The sequence below is a fragment of the Chiloscyllium plagiosum genome, unplaced genomic scaffold, assembly GCF_037043375.1.
Source record: "Chiloscyllium plagiosum isolate Xiang-an unplaced genomic scaffold, Cpla_swu_hap1 HiC_scaffold_37, whole genome shotgun sequence".
Taxonomy (NCBI): domain Eukaryota; kingdom Metazoa; phylum Chordata; class Chondrichthyes; order Orectolobiformes; family Hemiscylliidae; genus Chiloscyllium; species Chiloscyllium plagiosum.
This window is the reverse complement of record NW_028270175.1, coordinates 25,005,368-25,029,671: the sequence shown is the minus strand read 5'-3', so window position 1 is coordinate 25,029,671 and position 24,304 is coordinate 25,005,368. Positions and strand designations below refer to the sequence as shown.

At 40.7% G+C, this 24,304-nt stretch overlaps 1 protein-coding gene and 1 long non-coding RNA gene across 2 annotated transcripts in view; one reads left to right on the top strand and one right to left on the bottom strand.

The window, feature by feature from the left end:
- LOC148139782 (uncharacterized) overlaps window positions 1-24,304 on the top strand; it is a 519,617-nt gene that overhangs the window by 9,933 nt on the left and 485,380 nt on the right. The window lies entirely within an intron of this gene.
- pink1 (PTEN induced kinase 1) lies at window positions 867-19,350 on the bottom strand. Its single transcript, XM_043675767.2, has 8 exons — window positions 18,942-19,350; window positions 13,091-13,588; window positions 11,999-12,096; window positions 7,062-7,226; window positions 4,511-4,674; window positions 3,912-4,039; window positions 3,351-3,587; window positions 867-1,979 (listed from the first exon to the last, which is right to left on the bottom strand). The coding sequence occupies exons 1-8, from the start codon at window positions 19,272-19,274 to the stop codon at window positions 1,728-1,730; spliced, it is 1,875 nt and encodes a 624-aa protein (XP_043531702.2). The 5' UTR covers window positions 19,275-19,350; the 3' UTR covers window positions 867-1,727.

Here is a 24,304-nt window from a genome sequence, read left to right as displayed (position 1 = left end):
TGTAGGGAATCTAATCTTAAAAAGTTTGAACTCTGATCTATGGAACACAAGAAGGTTATAAGATTATAGGGTATGAAGTTTTAAAGGTGAAAATATAACAGTTGTCAAAGAAGCCCACCTAAGCAGTAAAAACAATGAGAAATGTCTGAAAGGGAATTGAATGATGGGTGGTTAGTATAAATGCTAAATAAATAGTGCATTCATCAGTAAGTAAGAGCAGAAGACCATTAAAGCGCTTAAGTCCACTTCATCATTCAATATGGTTGTAGTTCACTTCCAGCTGCAACTCTTACTTTCCCTCTTATTTCCTAAATCCCTTGATTCTGAAACCAAAAATCTTAACTTAATGAAAGTTGAGAAAGACAATGATGGTGCATCCACAACTCTTGGAGGCTGAAAATTCCAGATATCCACAACCCATTGAGTGAAGAAATTTCTCATCACAGTTCTAAGTGATCAATTCCTCATCCTGAGATTGTATCCATGTTCTAGATTCCCCAGCCAGAGATAACAGCCTCTCAGTATCTACAATGTCCCTTCAGAATCTTGTGTGTTTCAGCTTATTGTTGGAACATTAGATATCAAACTTCCAATGTTGTGAAGAATCAATCCTGACAGTATTTTTGAAGTTTACTTCACATCTGAAAACATATTTGAATTGCTGAAAAAAACCAAAGAGCTGGAGAACCTCAGGAGGTCTGTTAACATCTATGGAGAGAGAAACAGAATTAACATTTTGAATCCAATATGATTCTTTCAAACTTTAAATTGCTGATGTTGATTCATGAGAGATCAGAGTGCTGGATATTAATGATTTATAGAACAGCAAAAAGAAAGAGTTGATGTCAATGAAGAAAGATCAAAGGTTCAAATTTCAAGTGGTACTGTTTATTTAAGTAACTTTAAACAGACCCATATTGTAAACGCAGACTGAAAACATAACTGTGCATCAATGTGAATGGCTAGTTAATTAGCTCAGTACCTAATATAACTGCAAGATAACCACAAACTACTGAAAAATGTTCCAATTATTTCCAACACATCTTCCCAAAACGGAACCTGCAATGACAAACAAAACCTGCCCACAGGATTAATATTTCCTAAATCCACAAATTTATTTCTCCCCCCAAAAAATCTCAAAACTAGAAGTCTTTGCACCCTCTCTTTCTCCCATTGCACTGACAATCTACATGTGTTGAAAACCTACACTTCGTGTAACCTATCACTACATAATTTGTTTTAATTCTCCTCATACATTTTACAACCTTCGGTGCCATGCACTGTGGACCTCAAATTATCATCCGGGTTTCTACTGTTCACTATAAGTGCTGAGTTCCAGCGTTAAATGTCAAAGTACGGAATTATGCAAGAAACACAAGTCATGGGCCGGTGACCTTCATTTCAAATTGGCATGGTCAGTAAATTTATAGATTAAATACAAGATTAATCACAATATTCATGTATTTATTTATCAGCTGTTTCAGATCCAGAAAAGCTAATTGTTTCTTTCTCCTCACTATCAGTGAAGTACTGTGTGATGAAGTATGGTATTACGTATTCGTTTATTAACTGCTGTGTCAGGGTATGTCCCGAACACCTTGAATTTTACTCATCTACTTAAATTACAAACTAAGTGCATAGTTTTATTCCTAGTCCCTAATTAGTAGCAGTGATTTCACCAAATTCTGTTTTCAAACTGAGTGTTTTATTGATTGATGTGAACTCATTCAGGTCTTCCCATGGAGCAGCAGATCCAGTCCCAGCTTTAGTTCTTCAAAGTTGAGATTTGCCAAGAAGCTTCTCTTTAGTTCGGTCTCCACAGGTAATTTCTGACTCATTGAAACCTGCAGGAGGGTTAACAGAGTCTGGTACCGAAGCCAACTGAAAACATTCTCCACAGTAATCTGCGATGAGGCAAGGAGTTCTGGCCCCCACAGGTGTAGATGAAGCATGTCTGCAGCAACTCTCGCTGACAGACGCTGTGAGTAGAAAGAAAAACAAAATGCTCATTTCTATCTTGTACAGATTCACAGTTGATAAAATCTGCACTTTTAGCTGATATTAGCTGTGTTGGGAATGGGACAGTATATTCAGCCTTAGTATCAGATGCTAAAAACAGGAAAAAGTCTTCAACAGTTCTTATAAGATGTAGCATAGGAGAAGAAAATCTTTCACTACAAGGTGTGTCGATTCCGTCTACTGCAGAGAGTCAGAAATTAAAATCTCATCACAACTTGAAATGCTAGCTATGTACCTCTATCCACAGTTACTGCCTGACCTGCTGAATGTTTCCAATATTTTCTGTTTTTATTTCAATATTTCATCTTCACTTCCAGCGACAATTGAGTGAGGCCCTGCTGGGTGGAAGACACCTACACAACATTAAGTATTGAAACAATGGGCAAGAACAAGAACTCAAGAAATAAGAGGTCAACACTATATAGCCTGCTCCACCTGTCAATATAATTAGTTGATCCTGAGCTGCAACTCCTCTTTTCCACCCAGTCTCCCTCAAATCCCCGAGAATCTTTCAGTATAATACATGTGCCAAACATATTAATTTTGATCTAATCACCAGACTCAATCTTCCATATTGGAAGAAAGCTTGCCTATTGATGCCAAAGCAGCTACCTCAGTCCGAGTAGGAATTTGGGCACCACAACTGGCCTCAAGATCAGCCACGCCAGTATCCTCTGCTGTATAGACATTAGGCAACAAGAGGATCAGGTTTGGGGTGGCTATGACATTGTTTATTCAAATAGGTTTGTTAAATTCACTGCTTAGGGCTCACAAGCGATGAATAGACAGGTAACCTGTTTCTAAACCTGTGCTTCAGCAAGTCATTTTTTTTTCAGGAGCGGAGGTGGAAAAACTTGCAAAATAGGAGAGATGCAGGTTGCTACAAGGTGCAAAGGGATATTAATGTGTGACTAGCATTGGTGCAGGAATAAAGCCAAATCCTTTGCTTAATTTTAAATTAGCAAATTCAAGTAAATACTTATGCTCTCTTTAGCAGCTGTGCAAATAATGTGCTATAAGGTTAAACATGCTACAGATCTGGGATCTAGTGGGAGTTATTTCTCAGAATTTTGTTTTCTCATTTACTCTGGATTATTTTTCTCCCAGGAGATTACACACCTGGAAGGTTGTGGGGATGGGGGTTATGGAGAGCACATATCTGGTATTAGTAATTCTGCACAACAATAGCATGGGATGGGCTTGATGAACCACCTGCCTAACAATTTTGTACATACAAAAAACAAGACGCGTGTGATGTTCCAAGGGTGTTTACAAAAGAATCTTTTAATTTCAAGCCAATGAGCAGTTTCAATTATTGCTGCTGCACTCACCCTCTTAGGATCTCTGCATAACAGGAGTTTCACCACCAGCCTCACATCTCTGTGAATGGAGCCTGACAGAGGTGGCAGCTTATCCTCTTGATAGTTCCTGCTCTCCAGGTAATCCACTCCACATCCATAAAATGGATTACGAAGACCCAGGATCTCATAGGCCAATGTACCCACTGACCAGGCATCTGATTTGCTGTAATCAATTGTGACTCTGGGTCCAGGGATTGCTGCAGAAATCTGGAAAGTACAGGAATAACAATTAAACTTAAGATATGGTGCGCTAACAAGTCAGTCTTGTTTAGTCACCATAAACGTCTGATTGTCTAATTACAAATAAATATGTCCCACTGCAAACATTAACTGTGTACAAGTTCTAATGAAGAGACACTGGACCTGAAACGTTGACTCTGCTTTCTTTCCACAGATGCTGCCAGACCTGCTGAGTTTTGTCCACAATTTCTATTATCGTTTCAGATCTCCAGCATCTGCAGTTCTTTGTTTTATATAACTGTGTACAAGTAATCGCTTCACATGCCTTTCCTTTCTTTGAAGTTCACTTACCTCAGGAGCCATTAGGCAGATATTTCCTCCCCGGTTGACCTCATTACTGGTAAAGGGAAGCTTCAATCCCAGAGATTCTTCGGCCAGACAGCAACCAAAATCAGTGATCACCAAACGGGGGCAGCCAACTAAACAGTGCAGAAAAATAAAATTACATTTATACTTGTTTCATCATTAGGTCTTAATTCTACAATTGAGGCTAGCAATGCAACAAAGTGAAAATTAGGTATTTATCATACAATTAAACTTGTTAAAAATAAATACCAAATAAATTAGAAAGATAGTACTGAGTATCACAGAAACATGACCTACATGAAATTATGTCTGCAAGCCATTCCATTGCACATTTTTAGAAAAAGCAAAGACATGATATATTGTGTAAATGCGGACCTGGGACTTTGTTCTGCAAAGAATCCTGGAGCTTAAAACTGAATTCTGCACAAATCCTCACTTACTTCATTCTGCTAGATTATGTCTAATACTTCTATCTGAATAAGTGATTTATGCATGCACAGTTCAATCCATTTTTAAAAATCTAATTATTAATTACAGCTTGCAAGCTCTTCCTTGCCATCCCATCCCTCAATCTGTACAATCACCTGAGTCAAATTCCACCAGAATATTATCAGACTTCAGATCTCTGTGTGCAATCCCATGTTGAACCAAATGATCCACTCCCTCCAGCAACTGAAGAATCATCACAGTAGCACATTGTTTATTAGGGATACAGACCTGCAGGTACTGCTGCAAGGTGCATGGATAGCTAAGGCAGAAAACACACAACTGTTAGCCCTGCATTTTGTCCTGCCAAAAAGGGGAGGTTAAATAGCTGACAAAAAAGATGTTCAAATGCAATGCATCACTTTTTTAAAAAAAAAGCAACAACACTTGCAAAAGTGATTCTAAGGCTCACATGGTCAAATGCCATTGTCTGGAATGGTGTCTTTTCTCATCCCTACCCTTTCCACATTAGATTCTAAAGGGCATTCAAAACAGTACCACACTCCAAGCCGGTGAGGCAATTTATAGGTTATGAAATAAAAGGAACAGTGGTAACAGGAATATAAAATTGTCTGAGGAATAGAGAACAGACAGTATTGATTGATGTGTAATGTTTTAGGGTGGAAGAAGGTTTGTAGTAGAGTTCCCCATATAAAAATGATCTCGGGGATAATTTGAAGTTTACAAACACAAATCTTGGGAGAATTATAACCTGTAGGGAGGGTAGTGTAGAACCGTTGTTTGAGTGGGCAGATAATTAGCATATGAAGTTTAACATGGAGAAGCATAAGTTAATACCCTTTGGTACAAACAACATGTACAGACAGTATAAACTAAACGGTGCTATACTAAAAGATGTGCAGGAACAGAGAGACCTGGGTGTGTGTGTGTATGTAATTAAAGATGGCAGGCAGGTAGACAGAGCTATTAATAAAGTGTAAAATGTTACAGACTTCACAAATAGGCGCACAGGGTACAATGATGAACTTAAATAAGAGACTGGTTAGATCTCAGCTCCACTACTGTGTACAGTCCTGGGCGGCCTATAGGACGCATGTGAAAACATTGGAAACAGCGCAGAAAATGTTGAGCAGAATGGTTCCAGGGATAATGCACATCAGTTATGATGCAAAGTTGGAGAGGTTAGAACTGTCTTCCTTAGACAGAAGGTGGCTAAAAGGAGATTTCATAGATGTTTAAGATCATGAGGGGTCTTTATTTCCACACAAGAACAAAATTTGTGGTATTAATTGTCCCCAAGATTTTTTAAAATCAAATATTAATAATTCAGTAATTCTTTTAATTTACAGTAAAAGTCAATCTCATGTAGGATGTTGCCAGGGTTGGAGGATTTGAGCTCTAGGGAGAGGTTGAACAGGCTGGGGCTATTTTCCCTGGAGCGTTGGAGGCTGAGGGGTGACCTTATAGAGGTTTATAAAATCATGAGGGGCATGGATAGGATAAATAGACAAAGTATTTTCCCTGGGATGGGGGAGTCCAGAACTAGAGGGCAGAGGTTTGGGTGAGAGGGGAAAGATGTAAAAGAGACCTAAGGGGCAACTTTTTCACACAGAGGGTGGTACGTGTATGGAATGAGCTGCCAGAGGAAGTGGTGGAGGTGGGTACAATTGCAACATTTAAAATGGATCTGGATGGGTACATGAATAGGAAAGATTTGGAGGGATATGGGTCGGGTGCTGGCAGGTGGAACTAGATGGAGTTGAGATATCTGGTCGGCATGGACAAGTTGGACTGAAGGGTCTGTTTCCATGCTGTAAATCTCTATGACTCTATGACTAAAAGTCGACCCCTTATTTTTGACCAAAAAATCTTGTATTTTTCCACATTTCTCGTCTGAAGGTCAACCCTATTATATTGCATTGTAAACCTCGAACAAAATAAACTACATGTTCCCATTAAACCACTTAAACAAAATTACATTCCTTCATTCATACCAGTAAGGCTACTCATTGCTTTTTGTTTACCGTATTGCGTCTCTATTCATTCATTTATTCATAACTCTACTTGGCCCAATTGGTTTACTACAGCACATTCATTCATTCAGACCGCTACTAATTACAAATCACAATTTGTTCACTATACATCCAAAAGTTAATATCATTAAAAAACGTAATCATTTTAATTGTGCCATTATATCTGAATAAAAATGAAATATATCAGCTACATATATTTTTAATTCTTTGACAGATTTGTTAATATTGCTGAGGTTCATTACATACAAGAGTAAATGGGAGGCAATCAGAGGAATTTGGTGGGAAAGTTCAAGACATTTATACATTCAAAATTTAATAAATGTTTCATTTTAAGTGTGCCATTATATGGCCATGACTAGGTTGAACAGTGTGATTTTGCAGTTTTTGGAACAGCAGCATGAATGTCAGTCCCTCAAAACTAGTGTCAGTCGACCCTACAAATTGAACCTTTAAAAGTAGTCTAAATGAGCATATACGGTACCATCTGTAGCTCACAGCTGTGCCTCTCTCAATTCACACCTCTCTCACAAACCCCCCCCCCCCCCCCCGACAAGCACGACAGATAGATAATAGGTGCAGGAGTAGGCCATTCGGCTCTGGCTCTTCAGCTTGCAACCCCTAAATATACATACCTTTCAGTGCCTGAACTGCTTACCTCTTCATTACCAGAAAGAGGGTGCGGCTGTGTCCCAAGCCATGAGGATTCAGTCTAGTTGGTAGCACATCAGGGTACTCCAACCAAGCTCCAGGCAAGAGTGGAACATTGTCTACAAAAGCCCGGACAATCTGAATGATGTTTGGATGTGGTTTTATCTTTTTTCTGTTAAGAATATAGGATCCAGTCAAAAGTAGTGGGGAAAAAATTATGAAGCAAAGAACACTTCAGTGGAAAATTAATGCAATTTGATGGTCTTCCTCACTATATGCAGTTTATAAGAAAACATCACATGATTTCAATTGAAATTATTGCTATACTCCAATACGGTGGTGCAGCTACAACACTGGCATAACCTGGTACATCAGCATGCTATGCCACAGCATTAAGAAGCAGATTCACTGTGACAGTGCAGAATTTCTATCATAGCTGTAAACTTGAGATAAGAGGCCACTCTTTCATATTATAGGAAACAGAGGAACTGGTGCAGATATTTTAACCCATTAAGCAGTTTCATCATTTCACTGAATCGTGGTCGATCTGTTTCTCACCTCCATTTATCCATGGTTGTTCCATATTGTTTTAAAAAATTCTCAAGGTCAGGTTCGTAGGAGAGTAGTCTGACACAGAACAAACGACCAAGAGGCGAGTCTGCTAGAATATGAGCATTTTATTCCCCGCAGCGTCGCCACAACCAGGTCTCATACTTACAACGGGTCTGGCTTATACTCACTCTACATGTTACCGGAACTGGGAGCCGTCAGTTCTCGTAGAGCGGTTGCCAACAACCCACGCTCGGCGGTTAAACGTAACCCCGGAGCAGACTCCCGGGTCTGGCTTATACTCACTCTACATGTTACCGGAACTGGGAGCCATCAGTTCTCGTAGAGCGGTTGCCAACAACCCACGCTCGGCGGTTAAACGTAACCCCGGAGCAGACTCACCGAACTGGAGACTTTTCCAGCTGATATACTCTTTTCCAGATATAACAGCAGAGCAAGGCTAAAATCTGGTTACATACAGATAAGAAGATTCACACGGGGAGGTGTGTAATAAGATTCACACGGGACTAAGCAACACCTCCATTCCGGTTAGATTCACACATGTATTGGGACATAATTTTTAACCGTTTCACCACATTCCACTGCTTGGCCCAATACATGTGTTACATTATGATTCACACATGTATTGGGACATAATTTTACACCACATTCCACTGCTTGGCCCAATACATGTGTTACATTATGCTTAATTCAGTTCAATTCGTTTCAGTTAATTTCAGTTCAGTCAATTCAGTGTAGTTCAATTCAGCTCAGTTCAGGTCTGTTCAGTTCAATTCAATTGTGTTCAATTCAGTTCCGTCCATTTCAATTCAATTTAGCTCAGTTCCATTTTGTTCCGTTCAATTTGATTCACTTCAGTTCCACTCAGTTCAGTTCCACTCAGTTCAGTTCAGTTCAATCCCATTCAATTCTGTTAACTCCGCTTCAGCTTTTTGGACATGCCCACATCCTCCGCTGTACCCCAGGCAAGGGGTTCTTCGGCAGGACTGGGATCCTCTCAAGGGTGGACAGCAGCGACCCTGGGGTTCCTCCGGTCGCCCCCCACCATTTCTCAAACAAACTGCCACGTACATGCCCACATCCATGCCATCCCGGGACGGTCGGGACCTCCACAGTTTGTTCTTCTGGTTTCTTAGTCTTTTTCCAAAACATTGTTCTGTATCAAAATCTCTCCTCAATTGCGATTGACCCTGCTCGCAGCGCCAAATGTTTTAAAAAATTCTCAAGGTCAGGTTCGTAGGAGAGTAGTCTGACACAGAACAAACGACCAAGAGGCGAGTCTGCTAGAATATGAGCATTTTATTCCCCGCAGCGTCGCCACAACCAGGTCTCATACTTACAACGGGTCTGGCTTATACTCACTCTACATGTTACCGGAACTGGGAGCCGTCAGTTCTCGTAGAGCGGTTGCCAATAACCCACGCTCGGCGGTTAAACGTAACCCCGGAGCAGACTCCCGGGTCTGGCTTATACTCACTCTACATGTTACCGGAACTGGGAGCCGTCAGTTCTCGTAGAGCGGTTGCCAACAACCCACGCTCGGCGGTTAAACGTAACCCCGGAGCAGACTCACCGAACTGGAGACTTTTCCAGCTGATATACTCTTTTCCAGATATAAACATTCATGTGAACAGCAGAGCAAGGCTAAAAAACACATTCCATTCTGGTTACATACAGATAAGAAGATTCACACGGGGAGGTGTGTAATAAGATTCACACGGGACTAAGCAACACCTCCATTCCGGTTAGATTCACACATGTATTGGGACATAATTTTTAACCGTTTCACCACATTCCACTGCTTGGCCCAATACATGTGTTACATTATGATTCACACATGTATTGGGACATAATTTTACACCACACATATTCCGCGGGATACTTGATCAACATGAATCTATCAATTGTCTTGAAAATGACAATTTACTCTATATCATTTTGGGGAAGGGTATTTAAATTTCCACCACCCCTTGTAATGGAGATGTGGAATTCATCGCATAAAAGGGTCAAAACTGGAATATCATCCTGAGCTGCCCAAATTTTAAGGATCCCTCTCTTGAACTCTCCACTTGCCTTCAAAGCAATGCAAACCATTACTTTTAGCACAAGCTTATTTACAGGAATTGCTAAAATGTTTAGACACCAGGTCTACCTTAGGCTCCACTTCATATTTTGAGGTATACAAAAGGCATTTAACTTTAGTTGGGAGTCTGGTATATGAAGACCTGGGCACATCCACACGCTGCTGGGTCTGTACACAATACATGCCAGAGGAACCTGGAGTAGGTTTGCCCCAGACACCAGCCTGGACACATAAGGGAGCCAGCTTCCATGTCTCGCCATGAGGTGACATAGCTGAGAGCTTGCTAATTGAGAGGCTTCCTCATTTAGCTCTTTATTTTATATTGGTGCTAATCTGCTTGGAGGCTGAAAATGAGAATTAAACCAACACAAAGCTCAAAGCAAGCTAACTCTCTTCCCCCACTCACTAGATGCATCACATCGACTTGTTGGACACTTACAGTGATGTAGGAAGATACAGTAGTAATTTTCAAAGGAGAATTGAACAATTACTTGAAGGGGAAAGTTTCGTAGGGCTTTCGGGATGGGAATGAAACTGGGACTATGTTAATACCTCATTAAAAGCACAAGTGCAATGGCCCAAAGCCCTCATTCTGCGCTGTATTGTTTGCAGTAAGTCAATTATAATTGAAAGGCCTTGATTAAATCATCCATCAGCCTTCTAAACTCAAGGGAATACAAACAATATTTATATAACTTTGTTCTCACTCTAATCTGTCAAGCCCTGGTACTATTACGTCAGCATATCATTTCCGAAGGTCTGTACCCAAAACCGAAACAGTACATTTCACTGGGTTTGATCAAGTATCTTTAAATTTAAAAAATTGGAAATTTCCCTGGAGGAAACAAACAACAAGCCATTGGTGTTATCGATTACTATTTTGTTCTCTATGTTAGCTTTCAGTGGTGTGAGAATGTGGTTATCTAAATGGGGAATGATCAGAAGAGTTGAACTATTTGGATTACTCTTCAAAAAGCAGGGTCACAATCGATGGTCTGAATGGCCTCCCATATTCTACGATTCTATAACTCCCTTTAATTAATTTAATTAAAAATGCCTTCTCACTCCTGTTTCTGACAATATAACCAGTAACTTTGCCACTATTGGTGTTAAATTGATGAGCATACAGTTTTCTTCACTATTCCTGCCAAAATGCTGCTGTGGAAACCAGATTCTGGGACCTGCCTAACTTGAATCCCATTATTTTCTTCACTGCTATTTTTAAAAATATGCCAAATCTATTAATACTATGTTTCCTTATACTCTGTATATTTTGTTTGCTTCCTTCATTTAATGTTATGGACCAGACTAAACCTCCTCGAAACATCTTAAGGAGATAGCCTTGACCTGAACTTTTCCTTATTTTAAAGTCAAGTCCAGGCATTGCATTCCGGATGCAATTCGATTGGTCAAATTACCAGGCTTGATTTATATGTTATTGTTAAAATACAGACAAAATAAAAATAATATAAAAGAATTGGCACTCTGTCAAAATGTTTAAAACAATAAACTACTCATAACTGATCCAATATTGTAACATCCCATAAGCACACCTTTGGCAAAGGCAAAGTCAATAAATTATATTGTCTTACATGCAATTCTAGCAGCAGGAAGAGAAGCCCAGCTTTTAGCTGTAATAGGGAGAAGAAATACACCCAGCTTCAAAACCTGAGCAACTGCTGAAAACTAGAAATCATGGTTCTGTGGGAGCCTGACCCCACCCATTCAGGCTGCTTCTATTGTTCTAACTTAAAAAAAACCAAAGCCTCACAAGCTATTTACTTTATTAACTTGAAGTAGACCACTCATCAAAATACATCTCTTAAAGCCATACTATCGTCACAGTAAACAATACAAAGTAGTAATTTAACATGTATTTCTTTGTTATCCAATATAATGTATTCGCCATCTTTAATTAACAGACTCACATTCCCTTTAGCCATACTTTTTCAGCATGTTTATTAGAAACATATTGTTAGTTATAAAGATCCCTTGCAAGCTTCCTTTTGTAGCTCCAACTGTTTTTCAGTAACCTATTGTTGCTTGGTGTGGTTTTGTTATCAGCAGTGTTTCTATTTTACTTTCAATTGAATTAACCTTTTCATTTAGCTTGATGTGGACAATAACTATCTGCCCTTTAGGACACAGCACAATACACGATGACGCAATAGACAAGAATTAAGCAAAACTGACAAGCAAATGTATTGAAATTAATTGTACTATATCTGCAAATCACTTATCCTATGATATTCAAACTATTTAGGCAAATAAGTGCAGAATACATGACTAACCCTTTTATTCCACCAAACTCTCCGGTTAATGCATTCGGGATGGTTGGAACCAGCTCTTTAACCATCGATGTTAGTATTGCATCACTGGAGGATCCTGCCTGCAACAGAAAGTTCAAGCACCAAAGCAATGAATTCAGCAAAAGCTAACATGCAAAACACTAGTGCCAGCTTTCAAATGTTTTCCATTTTAAGTATTTTAATATTTCACTTTATTGCAGAACTGCTAAGCTTAAAACTTGAGGAGACAAGTGATGGCTGACTCAGGGATCCTCAAAACGTTAGCCTTAAAATTCTCTTCAATTCATTCCTATTATATCAGATTGGTTCATGTAATTTTACCTGACAAAAGCACATTCACAACTGTGTTGAATGTTAACTAATGTGATTGAGTCAAACCTATCAACAAGAAATACAGAAATGTCTCAAATTTGGCACTGATAGCTAGCTGGTGGTAGTTCAGAAAATGGCCAGTACTAGCTTTTCTAGGCGAGAAAACCTTTGGATCAAAATTCAAATAAATTCAAGATGCTCATTCCTAAACTAATCTCTAGTACTCCTCTCCTGCTGAGCAACACTTTGATGCAAAAGGAAATTGCAAAGGTCTTCACCAGTTTAAGGCATGGAGAGGCTTAAACACGATAGAGAAATACAATTAAATACATCTTCACAACCATCTACAGTCCATTACCCCTCGATGACCCATGTGACTATGATTTTGGGAAGTGTTACCACTATAGCACTGGTAAACTTAAAGTCCTCCACTTGCTGCACATCAGACATAGTTAGTTCTGATGGTCACTTGTTTTATGTATTATTATTTAGGATCTATACAGGGATTCCATTCATCTACTGTAAATATTTTGATACATAGTTTTGCTTTGGTTTCATCCTGATGTTGCACACTTATTGTTAAAGAATGCATGTTCTTTTTACAGTAAGGAGAAGCAAGAAGTATTTTAAAGTGAGAGTACTGCACATAAATTAATGAAAGCAGAAGAAATTCAAACTGTAAGTCCTATGCCACATACCCTAGTTAGCTTTCATCTGGCTCACACAACAAAGTTTCACTGTGCATTTTAATGTCTGACTTACATTTATGTTCCAAAGCATTTTTAAAGCTAGTGGATAGCTGGTATCTACTGCAGGTGCCCTCAGGTGGTAGTTGGTGTCTTCCTCGAAAGCCGGCAGCGGATAGCTGCTGTCTTCCACAGAAGCTGTCAGGGGGTTGCTGGTGTCTCCTTCACAAGCACTCAGTGAGTCAAATAATGTTTCTTTCTTCAAAATCACAAAACTCAAACTTGGGTTTTCCTGTGCAATCAGCATGTTCTTTCTTAATTCTGGATCCTCACCAGAATCATACTGAACTATGGCTGCACTCTTCCCCTGCCTGTTAACTTCTTCAGCTTTCTCCTCTGTTGTGATCGTATCACTTGCTTTTGGTGTGGACACTTCAGGAATAAAGGCCTTGTACACAGCTGCATTACACCCCTTTCCAATATTGTATCCAACCATGTAATCTTCAAATCGATAGCCGCTGGTGCATGAAGGTATGGCATTTTCATACTTTATTTTCTTCTTTTTAAACAATGTCTGGCAAAGGGAAATAATACAACAATAATTCTTATTAACTAACCAAATATATGCCAATAGGTGCACATTTATGAAAATTGGAACTTTTATTAAATGTATTTATAATGAATGAACCAAACCTCCATTATGTTTAATGAGTAGAACTAGTTCAAAAAACAAAGCTCTGCCATTAGCACAAATCCACCAAATTCTTGACCACTAGTGAACAATGCTATTCACCAGGACTTGCGTAGGAAGCGATGATACCATGGCTTCGTTGTCAGCTAATGAAGGAAGAAACACTGACATTGCAGTAAATTCCTATATTTCATAACAATGTACAATGTTTGGAAACATAAGGTCCCTCAAATCTGTGCGCTCATTTTAGATTATGGCTGATCATCTACTACAAATCTGAAAATGTGTTGCTGGAAAAGCGCAGCAGGTCAGGCAGCATCCAGGGAACAGGAGAATCGACGTTTCGGGCATAAGCCCTTCTTCAGGAATGGCTCACACAACAAAGGGCTTATGCCCGAAGAAGGGCTTATGCCCGAAACATCGATTCTCCTGTTCCCTGGATGCTGCCTGACCTGCTGCGCTTTTCCAGCAACACATTTTCAGCTCTGATCTCCAACATCTGCAGACCTCACTTTCTCCATCTACTACAAATACCATACTATCCCCATATTCTGTGATGTTATTAGTATGACTTCCCCCAGGGTAGAAAGTTAATTATAGCAAGCAAATCAAATCAATGCTCACTGATGTAGCAGAACCTTTGCTATTTGTGGATTTTGTTGCTCAATTGCATCTTACTTTGTCCCAGTTCTTTAATTCTACAAAAGGTATGTCCACTGCTGAGCTACCGGTTCATATTTACAATTGGCTATCAGAAATAATGACAGATTAGATCTGATATTAAACTAAGGAAACATTTTGCTGAATTTTAAAAAAAATCTTAACGCATGTATTTGCCATCTCTCTGCATCTTAATGTCATCTTTCACTTTCTGTATATAACTAATCAGTGAATTCAATATTAAAACTTATACTTCCTGGTTCAAACTTTGCAAGTCTCATTCTTCAACCTGACAAAAGTCAACTTTTGTGTGCTTCTCCTGTTCTTTCAGTTCTCAAATTCTCTGTAGGAGATTGTGTTGTCCATTTCTCATCACAAAACTTTCATTATTAAAGCTCACAGAAGGTCTGTAGGCTATTTTAAGTCTAATGTATGGCTAGAACGAGGGATCACAGCTGTTGCACAAGAGGTAGCAGATTTAAACAAAGATTTGGGGAAATTACTTCTTTCAAAGGATTGTGAATCTGTGGAATTCACTATCCCAGTGTCCAACGGATGCTGGGACATCGAGTAAATTTAAGTAGGAAATAGTAATTATTTAAATGGTTGTGGAGAGGGGACAGGAAAGTAGAGTTGAGGCCAAAATTAGATCAGCCATGAACATATCAAATGGTGGAGCAGGCTCAAGGGATTGAATTACCTATCCCTGCTCCTATGTATTCCTATGTCCTTATCTGCTGACACTTTATTTTTTTCTGGGTAATTATTGGGATATGGTTATACAAGCATCTATTTAATAATGGACCAAAGAGCTTAGACAATCAAAATTTAAATGAAAACTGACAATGTCAAGATTTGGTGACTTCCAGACTGATAGGGAGTTTAATCAGGTAAACTACACTTTAAACTACTAGGTTTAAAGTGAGAAGGGTGTTTGTTAGAGTTCATAATAAGTTTTGTCAGAAAAGGGTAGGGGAGGTCATGTTGCAGTTAGGAGACTTTTGGAATATTGCATACAATTCTGATCTCCTTCCTATCGGAAGGATGTTGTGAAACTGGTAAGGGTTCAGAAAAGATTTACAAGAATGTTGCTAGGGTTGGAGGATTTGAGTATAGGGAAAGGCTGAATAGACTGGGACTGTTTTCCTTGGACTATTAGAGGCTGAGGGGTGACCTTACAGAGGTTTATAAAGTCATGAAGGGCATGGATAGGATAAATAGACAGTGAGAGAGTCCAGAACGAGAGAGCTATGGCTTTAGGGTGAGAGAGGCACAGAAGTTCGCAGGTAAAGAGATGGCTGGAAAATGGGGAGCCTTCAGAAATGAGATAACAAAAGTCCAGAGAAAGTATATTCCTGTTAGGGTGAAAGGAAAGGCTAGTAGGTATAGGGAATGCTGGATAACTAAAGAAATTGAGGGTTTAGTTAAGAAGAAGGAAGCATATGTCAAGTATAGACAGGATAGATCGAGTGAATCCTTTGAACAGTATAAAGAGAGTAGGAATATACTTAAGACAGAAATCAGGAGGGCAAAAAGGGGACATGAGATAGCTTTGGCAAACAGAGTTAAGGAGAATCCAAAGGGTTTTTACAAATACATTAATGACAAAAGGGTAATGAGGGAGAGAATAGGGCCCCACAAAGATCAGCAAGGCGGCCTTTGTGGGGAGCCACAGAAGATGGGGCAGATACTAAACGAGTATTTTGCATCAGTATTTACTGTGGAAAAGGACAAGGAAGATATAGACTGTAGGGAAATAGATGGTGACATCTTGAAAAATGTTCATATTACAGAGGAGGAAGTGCTGGATATCTTGAAACGCATAAAAGTGGATAAATCCCCAGGACCTGATCAGGTGTACCCTAGAACTGTGTGGGAAGTTAGAGAAGTGATAGCAGGGCTTCTTACTGAGATATTTGTATCATTAATAGTCACAGGTGAGGTGCCGGAAGACTGGAGGTTGGCTAATATGGTGCCACTGTTTAAGAAGGGTGGTAAGGACAAGCCAGGGAACTATAGATCAGTGAGCCTGACGTCAGTGGTGGGCATATTGTCAGTGAGGGACAGGATGTACATGTATTTGGAAAGGCAAGGACTGATTAGGGATAGTCAACATGGCTTTGTGCGTGTGAAATCATGTCTCACAAACTTGACTGAGTTTTTTGAAGAAATAACAAAGAGGATTGATGAGGGCAGAGCGGTAGATGTGAATTGTCAAATTCAGTAAGGCATTTGACAAGGTTCCCCATGGGAGACTGGTCAGCAAGGTTAGATCTCATGGAATACAGGGAGAACTACCATTTGGATACAGAATTGGCTCAAAGGTAGAAGACGGAGGGTGGTGGTGGAGGGTTATTTTTCAGACTGGAGGCCTGTGACCAGTGGAATCCTACAAGGATCGGTGCTGGGTCCCCTATTTTTCATCATTTATGTAAATGATTTGGATGCGAGCATAAGAGGTAGAGTTAGTAAGTTTGCAGATGACACCAAAATTGGAGGTGTAGTGGACAGCGAAGACGGTTACCTCAGATTACAATGGGATCTTGATCAGATGGGCCAATGGGCTGAGAAGTGGCAGATGGACTTTAATTTAGATAAATGTGAGGTGCTGCATTTTGGGAAAGCAAATCTTAGCAGGACTTATACACTTGGTGGTAAGGTCCTAGGGAGTGTTGCTGAACAAAGAGACCTTGGAGTGCAGGTGAGCTCCTTGAAAGTGAAGTCACAGGTAGATAGGACAGTGAAGAAGTCATTTGGTATGCTTTCCTTTATTGGTCAGAGTATTGAGTACTGGAGTTGGGAGGTCATGTTGCGGCTGTACAGGACATTGGTTAGGCCACTGTTGGAATATTGCGTGCAATTCTAGTCTCCTTCCTATCGGAAAGATGTTGGGAAACTTGAAAGGGTTCAAAAAAGATTTACAAGGATGTTGCCAGGGTTGGAGAATTTGACTGGAGGGAGAGGCTGAACAGGCTGGGGATGTTTCCCCTGGAGTGTCGGAGGCTGAGGGGTGACCTTATAGAGGTTTACAAAATCATGAGGGGTATGGCTAGGATATATAGACAGTTTTTTTCCCTGGGTTCGGGGAGCCCAGAACTAAAGGATATGGCTTTAGGGTGAGAGGGGAAAAGATATAAAAGAGACCTAAGGGACAACTTTTCACGCAAAGGATGGTACGTTTATGGAATGAGCTGCCAGAGGAAGTGGTGGAGGCTGGTACAATTGCAACATTTAAAAGGCATCTGTATGGGTATATGAATAAGGAAGGGTTTGGAGGGATATGGGCCGGGTGCTGGCAGGTGGGACTACATTGCGTTGGGGTATCTGGTCGGCATGAACGGGTTGGACCAAAAGGTCTGTTTCCATGCTGAATAAAAGGGACCCAAGGGGCAACTTTTTCACACACAGAGTGGTGCATGTATGGAATGAGCTGCCAGAGGAAGTGGTGGAGGCTGGTACAATTACAGCATTTAAAAGGCATCTGGATGGGTATATGAATTGGAAGGGTTTAAAGGGATATGGGCCAGGTGCTGGCAAATGGAACTAGACTAGAGTTGGATATCTGGTCAGCATGGACGGGTTGGACCGAAGGGTCTGTTTCAGTGCTGTACATCTCTGTGACTCATTGGTGCTTTGAGTCTAAAATTGAGGGATAGGCTTTCAAGTCAAATAGTGTGGTGGTGGAAAAGCACAGCCGGTCAGGCAGTATCTGAGGAGCAGGAGAATCTTTGTTTCGAGCAATAAGCTCTTCATCAGGAATGCGGGGGAAGCCCAAGGGGGTTGAGAGATAAATGGGAGGGTGGTGGGGCTGGAGGGAAAGGTAGCTGAAATGCAATAGTAGATGAAGGTGGGGGTGGTGGTGTTAGGTCAGAGTGGAGGGTGGAGTGGATGGGCGGGAAAGATGATGGACAGGTAGGACAGTTCAAAAGGCCGGTGCCAAATTGGAGCATTAGATTTGGGATAATGGGGGGGGGGGGGGGAGGAGGAGAGGGAGATGAGGAAACTGGTAAAATTAACATTGATCCTGTATGGTTGGATGGTGCCAAGGCGGAAGATGGGGCATTCTTTCACCAGACGTTGGGTGGCTAGAATCTGGCCGTGGAGGAGTCCCAGAACTTGCATGTCCTTGGTGGAGTGGGAGGGGGAGTTGAAGTGTTTGGCCACAGGTGGTTGTTTAGTAACTCTCCCAGAAATATTCTCTGAAACGTCACGCAGGTTGGCATCCTGTCTTCCCAATGTAGAGGAGAACACATCAGGAGCAATGGATACAATAGGTGATGTGTGTGGAGGTGCAGGAAAACCTCTGCCAGATGTGGAAGGATCCTTTGGGGCCTTGGATGGGGGGAGGAGGGAAGAGTGGATGCAGGTGTGGTTCGAGCACCACTCTTTTTGACTGATCTGCAGTCCTCACTTTGTCCCCTGGATTGGTTTTCAATACCATCTTCTATAATGAAGTAGGTGAAAATCAGGTGGTCATGAGACAACAATTTAAGTTGGAAGAACAAAACGGGAAAGCAGCCTATCGCAGGGGCGTTAATCTGTCTTTTCAAACAATGCCTTTATTTTCTGGCTGTACCTGGATCTCCTCGCAGGCAGCGATGCTCGTCCTCACCTCCTCCACCTGCTGCTCGATGAAGCCCAGGCCCAGGCCGAAGGCCAGCAAAGCTCCGCCTGGCCCGTGGAGCTGCCGAGACCCCCGGCGCTGAAGCTGAGTCGCTAGGCCGCCCAAAGACAGGCGGAAATAGCGGTAACGGGCGGGTAGGCCGGCTTGGAGCGGTTGCTGGGCCCAAGGTCGCACGAAGACCGCGCCTGCCTGAGCCCGGGCCCGGGCCCGGGCCGCGGGGCTGACGAGGCGCAAAGCCGAGCGGCTGAGCTCCAGGCCGTGGGCCAGGAATCGTCGCACCGACATTTTAAAGGTTTAAATCTCCGATTTGTCTTTCAACATCGTTGAAAGGGGGGGGGGGGGGAACGGTTGTGATTTGAACCGAGAGGTAGTGTTCAATGCTGCCGATCGGGGATTGTCACCTCAAAGCAAGCGCTGTAACCATAGCAACAGTCATCATAAACCGCCTCAGAACCTGACAGTGTCAAACCAAACAAACACCAGCTTCATTTTCAGCTGAGGATCCACCCCTCAAAGATCAATAAACACAAAAACATGAGAACAGCGTCATCCTGTTCCAAGGTATTTCAGATTTTATTGTTTTCGCCTGAAGCCCAGCCTATAAAACGAGAGAATATTATTTTCAAGACCATTTCAAGTCCACAAGAAATGAAATTAGCCCTGACATAAAATTGAAAGAAAGAGCCAATCTTGAAATTTGGGGAAAAGCGACCCACTATTTGAAAAATAGTGTACTAGAGTGCATTCAACGAAATAGCAGTGACAAAAAAGTTGGACAGAATGGAAATTGTGAGAATAGATGATCAACAACATGAAAAACAGTGACATAATTTCTATAAAAGCACACAATTCAGTAATATCCGTTATATTAGTGATAATAATGTGGTCATACAAAGTTGGTGTCTCTACCCAATATTGTTGAACACTTCCTCTAGATCCATATTTAATTCTTAATAATCCTGTTAACACTCTCCATCATTTGTTTTGCTGCCATATTTTGTTTAGCCCAGGTTCACTGTTCACTTTCTTCTTATCTCTCTCATGGACCTCTCTCCTTTTAATCCGGCCTTTTACTTGCTTATAAATTGTTAGATCTCTTGTTCTCATTCTAATAAGTGATCATTGATCTGATAGGTTAACTGTACTTATCTGTACATTGATGCTGTGTAACTTGCTCTGTGCTTTCAACATTTTCTGTTTTATAATTGTCAAAAATTGAATGCAAAGTAATTTCAATCTATTTGCAGTGGCATGAGAGAACTGAACATTTATTTTGTCTTTTGGGTACTGACTGTGTATTGAGATTTTGTTCTCTTAAACCCCACCTCATAGCTTTGAAAAACCAATATTATTCATTGTTTTCAGAATAATGGACAACCCAACCCAAAATTTGAATGTCCGGTTGAAAACTGTGGGTGTATGCACTAAGATTTTCATTTGATTATATGAACTCTGTCCTGTAGGCTTTCATAAATTTATGCTGCAAAAATCACCTACAAAACAAGTGAATGTTGAATGTATGCTTAAAGCTATCTTAAAGTTACAAACAAAAGACGACTTTTAAAATACAAACAGAAAATGCTGAAAATATTCAGCAGGTCAGGCAAGCATCCATGGAGAGAGAAAGGTTTATTGTTCAGGTTTATGTCCTTTTATCAAACCCTGATGAAAGAGAGAAAAAATAATAAATTTTGAGCAAGGAAATGGTCTTGAGGAGGGCAAGAGAAATTAAATGGCTAAAGGTGTCCTGGAGAAAATGATGGTAAGTACACCCAAGGACTACAGCAGTTCTCAAGAAGGCTACAAAATTGGACAGAGTATTGGCTTGAAGGTAGGAGACAGAGGGTGGTGGTGAATGAGTTGCTTTTTGAACTGGAGGCCTGTGACCAGCAGTGTGCCACGAGGATCACTGCAGGGACTACTGTTTTTTGTCATTTATATAAATGATTTGGATGTGAATATAGGTTAGTAAGTTTGCAGATGACACCAAAATTGGTGGTGTAATGAACAGCAAAGAAGATTAGTTCAGTGTACAATGGGACTTTGACCAGATAGGTCAAGGAGTATCAGACAGAGTTTAATCTAGATAAATGTAATGTGCTACATTTTGATAGGACAAATCAGGGTAGAACTTATATCCTTAATGGTAAGGTGCTGGGGAGTGTTGCTGAACAAAGACACCTTGGAGTGCAGGTTCATAGTTCATTGAAAGTAGAGTTGTATGTAGACAAGGTAGTGAAGGTGTTTGGTACACTTGCCTTTATTGGTCAGCGCATTGAGTATAGGAGTTCGGAAGTCATTTTGCTGCTGTACAGAACATTGGTTAGGTCACTTTTGGAATATGGTGTTCAGTTCTATCCTTCCTGTTATAGGACGGATGTTGCAAAACTTGAAAGGGCTCAAAAGGATTTACAAGGATGTTGCTAGGGTTAGAGGGTTTGAGCTATAGGGAGAGGCTGAATAGGCAGGGACTATTTTCCCTGGAGCGTTGGAGGCTGAGGGGTGACCTTGTAGAAGTTTATAAAATCATGAGGGGTATGGATAGGGTAAGTAGTCAAGGTGTTTTCCCCAGTGTAGAAGAGACCAAATTAGAGGGTATAGGTTTAAAGTGAGAAGGGAGAGATTTAAAAGGGACCTAAGGGGCAACTTTTTCACACAGAAGGTGGTGTGTGTATGGATTGAGTTGCCAGAATAAGTGTTGGAAGCAGGAACAGTTACAACATTTAAACGGATATACGAATAGGAAGGGTTTAGAGGGATATAGACCAAATGCCAGCAAATCAGATAAAATTAATTTAGGATATCTGATCAGCATGGAAAAGTTGGATCAAAGGGACTGTTTTCATGTTGTACATCTCAATATCTGTAAGGCAGTCTACTACTACTTTTGCTAGGGCAATTAGAGATGAGTAATAAATGCTCCCCTGCTAGTGATACCCATATCTCATAAACAAATATATGTCAAAAAGATGGAGGTCAAGAAAATAAAGATGTGCCCAGATGAAGAGTAATTGACTGAACAGTAGCCATACAACTGCGAAGTGAACAAGGAGCAGAAGTAGGTCATGCAGCACCTCAAATCTATCTGCCGATCAATATGGTTGATCTCTAACCTTAAATCTATATTCCAACCTAATCCCTGATAACCTTTCAACCCTCTTGCTTAACTAGAATCTTTTTACCTCTACCTAAAAAATATTCAAGGATTTTGCTTCTATGACTTTTTTAGAAAAAGAATTCTAAAGACTTGTGACCCTCGAAGGGATGGTTTAAATGGGTGACTCCTGATTTCTAAACAGTGACCCCCCCGCAGTTCTACAGAAAACAATAAATACAATTGAGACAGAATGATTCAAAATAGTTGAATTAAATATTGAGTCAAAAGATTAATTCATAGTTGTTGACCTTGCATTAAGTATAATTTCTAAACCTTTGAAATATAGTCACTGTTGTGATGTAGGAAACATGGCAGCCAACCTATGCATAGCAAATTCCCACAAACGGACTATGATAATTACCACACATTTTGTGATGTTGATTGAAGGATAATATTGGCTGGGACAACATGAATATTTCTTCTGTTTTCCTCAAAATAATATCAGAGGATCTTTTACATGCTCAATGGGCAGGAGGTGGAAAATGGACACCAACAGATGGAAGGGGAAAAAAAGAGTGGCCAAACCTGACAAAATGGATTTAAAGAGGGATTTGAAGAAACTGCATATAGAACAGGGAAGTTGGCATGGTCTCACTCCATATTGCCCTGAAATGGAACTAAGTCTAAATAAGAGCAGGTAAATGATTCCATTAGTTTAGTATCCCATGTAAAAGACAGCAATTTGAGAGGGAGAAGATAGAATCAGAGGTGACAGTATTACAGCTGAATGAAGGCAACTACAGAGGCATGAAGGAGGACCTGCACATAATTTTCTGGGAGAGGAACTTAACAGGAAAGACAGTGGAACAGCAATGGCAGGAGTAATTCAGGAGACACAGCAGAGATTCATCCCGAGGAAACTGAAGCATGCTAGGAGGATGAGGCAACCGTGGCTGATTAAGCAAGTCAGGGATAACATAAAAGCAAAAGAGAAAGCATATAATGTGGTGAAGGGCAGTGGGAAACCAGAGAATTGGGAAAATTACAAAGACCAACAGAGGGCAACAAAAAAAGAGAAATAAGGAGGGAGAAGATTAAATATGAATGTAAGCTAGCCAGTAATATAAAGGAAGACTGTAAGAGTTTATTTAGATATATAAGGGTAGATGAGAGGCAAAAGTGGACATTGGGCTGCTGGAACATGATGCTGGAGAGATAATAGTAGGAAACAAGGAAATGGCTGAGAAACTGAATAATTACTTCGTGTCACTTTTCATGGTGGAAGACATGAGTAATATCCCAAAAATTCAAGAGAGTGAGGGAGCAGAGCTGAGTATGGTGACCATCATCAAGGTAAAAGTGCTGGAAAAACTGAATGGCCTGAAGGTGGATAAATAACCTGGACCAGATGGACTACACCGCAAGGATATAAGGGAGATAGCTGAAGAGATAGTAGAGGCATTAGTTGGGAGGAGGAAGGGGAAACAAATTGAAACATACAGAATACTGAATGGCCTGGACTGAGTAGACATTTCCATTGGTAGGAGAGATTAGGAACCAAGGGCCTTAGAGTAAAGGGACGACCTTTTAGAAAGTAAACAAGGAGAAACCTCTTCTGCCAAAGGGTGGTGAATCTATGGAATTCATTGCCACAGAAGGCTGTGAAGGCTAGGTCATTGAGTATATTTAATACTGGGATAGCTAGGTTCTTGATTTTCAAGGGGATCAAGGATTACAGGGAGAATGGGTTGAGAAACTTATCAGCCATGATTTGATAGCAGAGCAGACTCAATGGGCCGAATGGCTTAATTTCTGCTCCTATGTCTTATGGTCTACAGCAAAACCTGATTTCGAGTCTTCTAAAATGTAAAAGCAGGAGTCAACATATACGTGTACAGTATGCTTCTTTTTCTCAATCATGAGCTATAGGGAGAGACTGAATAGGCTGGGAGTGTTTTCCCTGGAGCATCGGATGCTGAGGGGTGACCTTACGGAGGTTTTTAAAATCATGAGGGACATGGATAGAGTAAATAGACAAGGAGTTTTCCCTGGGATGCCGGAGTCCAGAACTAGGGGGCATAGGTTTAGAGTGAGAGGGGAAAGATATAAAAGAGACCTAAGGGGCAACCTTTTCACACAGAGGGCGGTATGTGTAATGGAATGAGCTGCCAGAGGAGGTGGTGGAGGCTAGTGCAGTTGCAACATTTAAAAGACAGTT

Excerpts from the sequence above, each read along its gene's own strand:
- pink1 (XM_043675767.2), bottom strand. The coding sequence starts at position 19,274 with ATGTCGGTGCGACGATTCCTGGCCCACGGCCTGGAGCTCAGCCGCTCG. Across the intron at positions 4,040-4,510 it reads TCTGGTGGAATTTGACTCAG|TTGGCTGCCCCCGTTTGGTG; the intron begins GTGATTGTACAG and ends TGCACTGTTTAG. Across the intron at positions 3,588-3,911 it reads TCTGCCTAATGGCTCCTGAG|ATTTCTGCAGCAATCCCTGG; the intron begins GTAAGTGAACTT and ends TGTACTTTCCAG.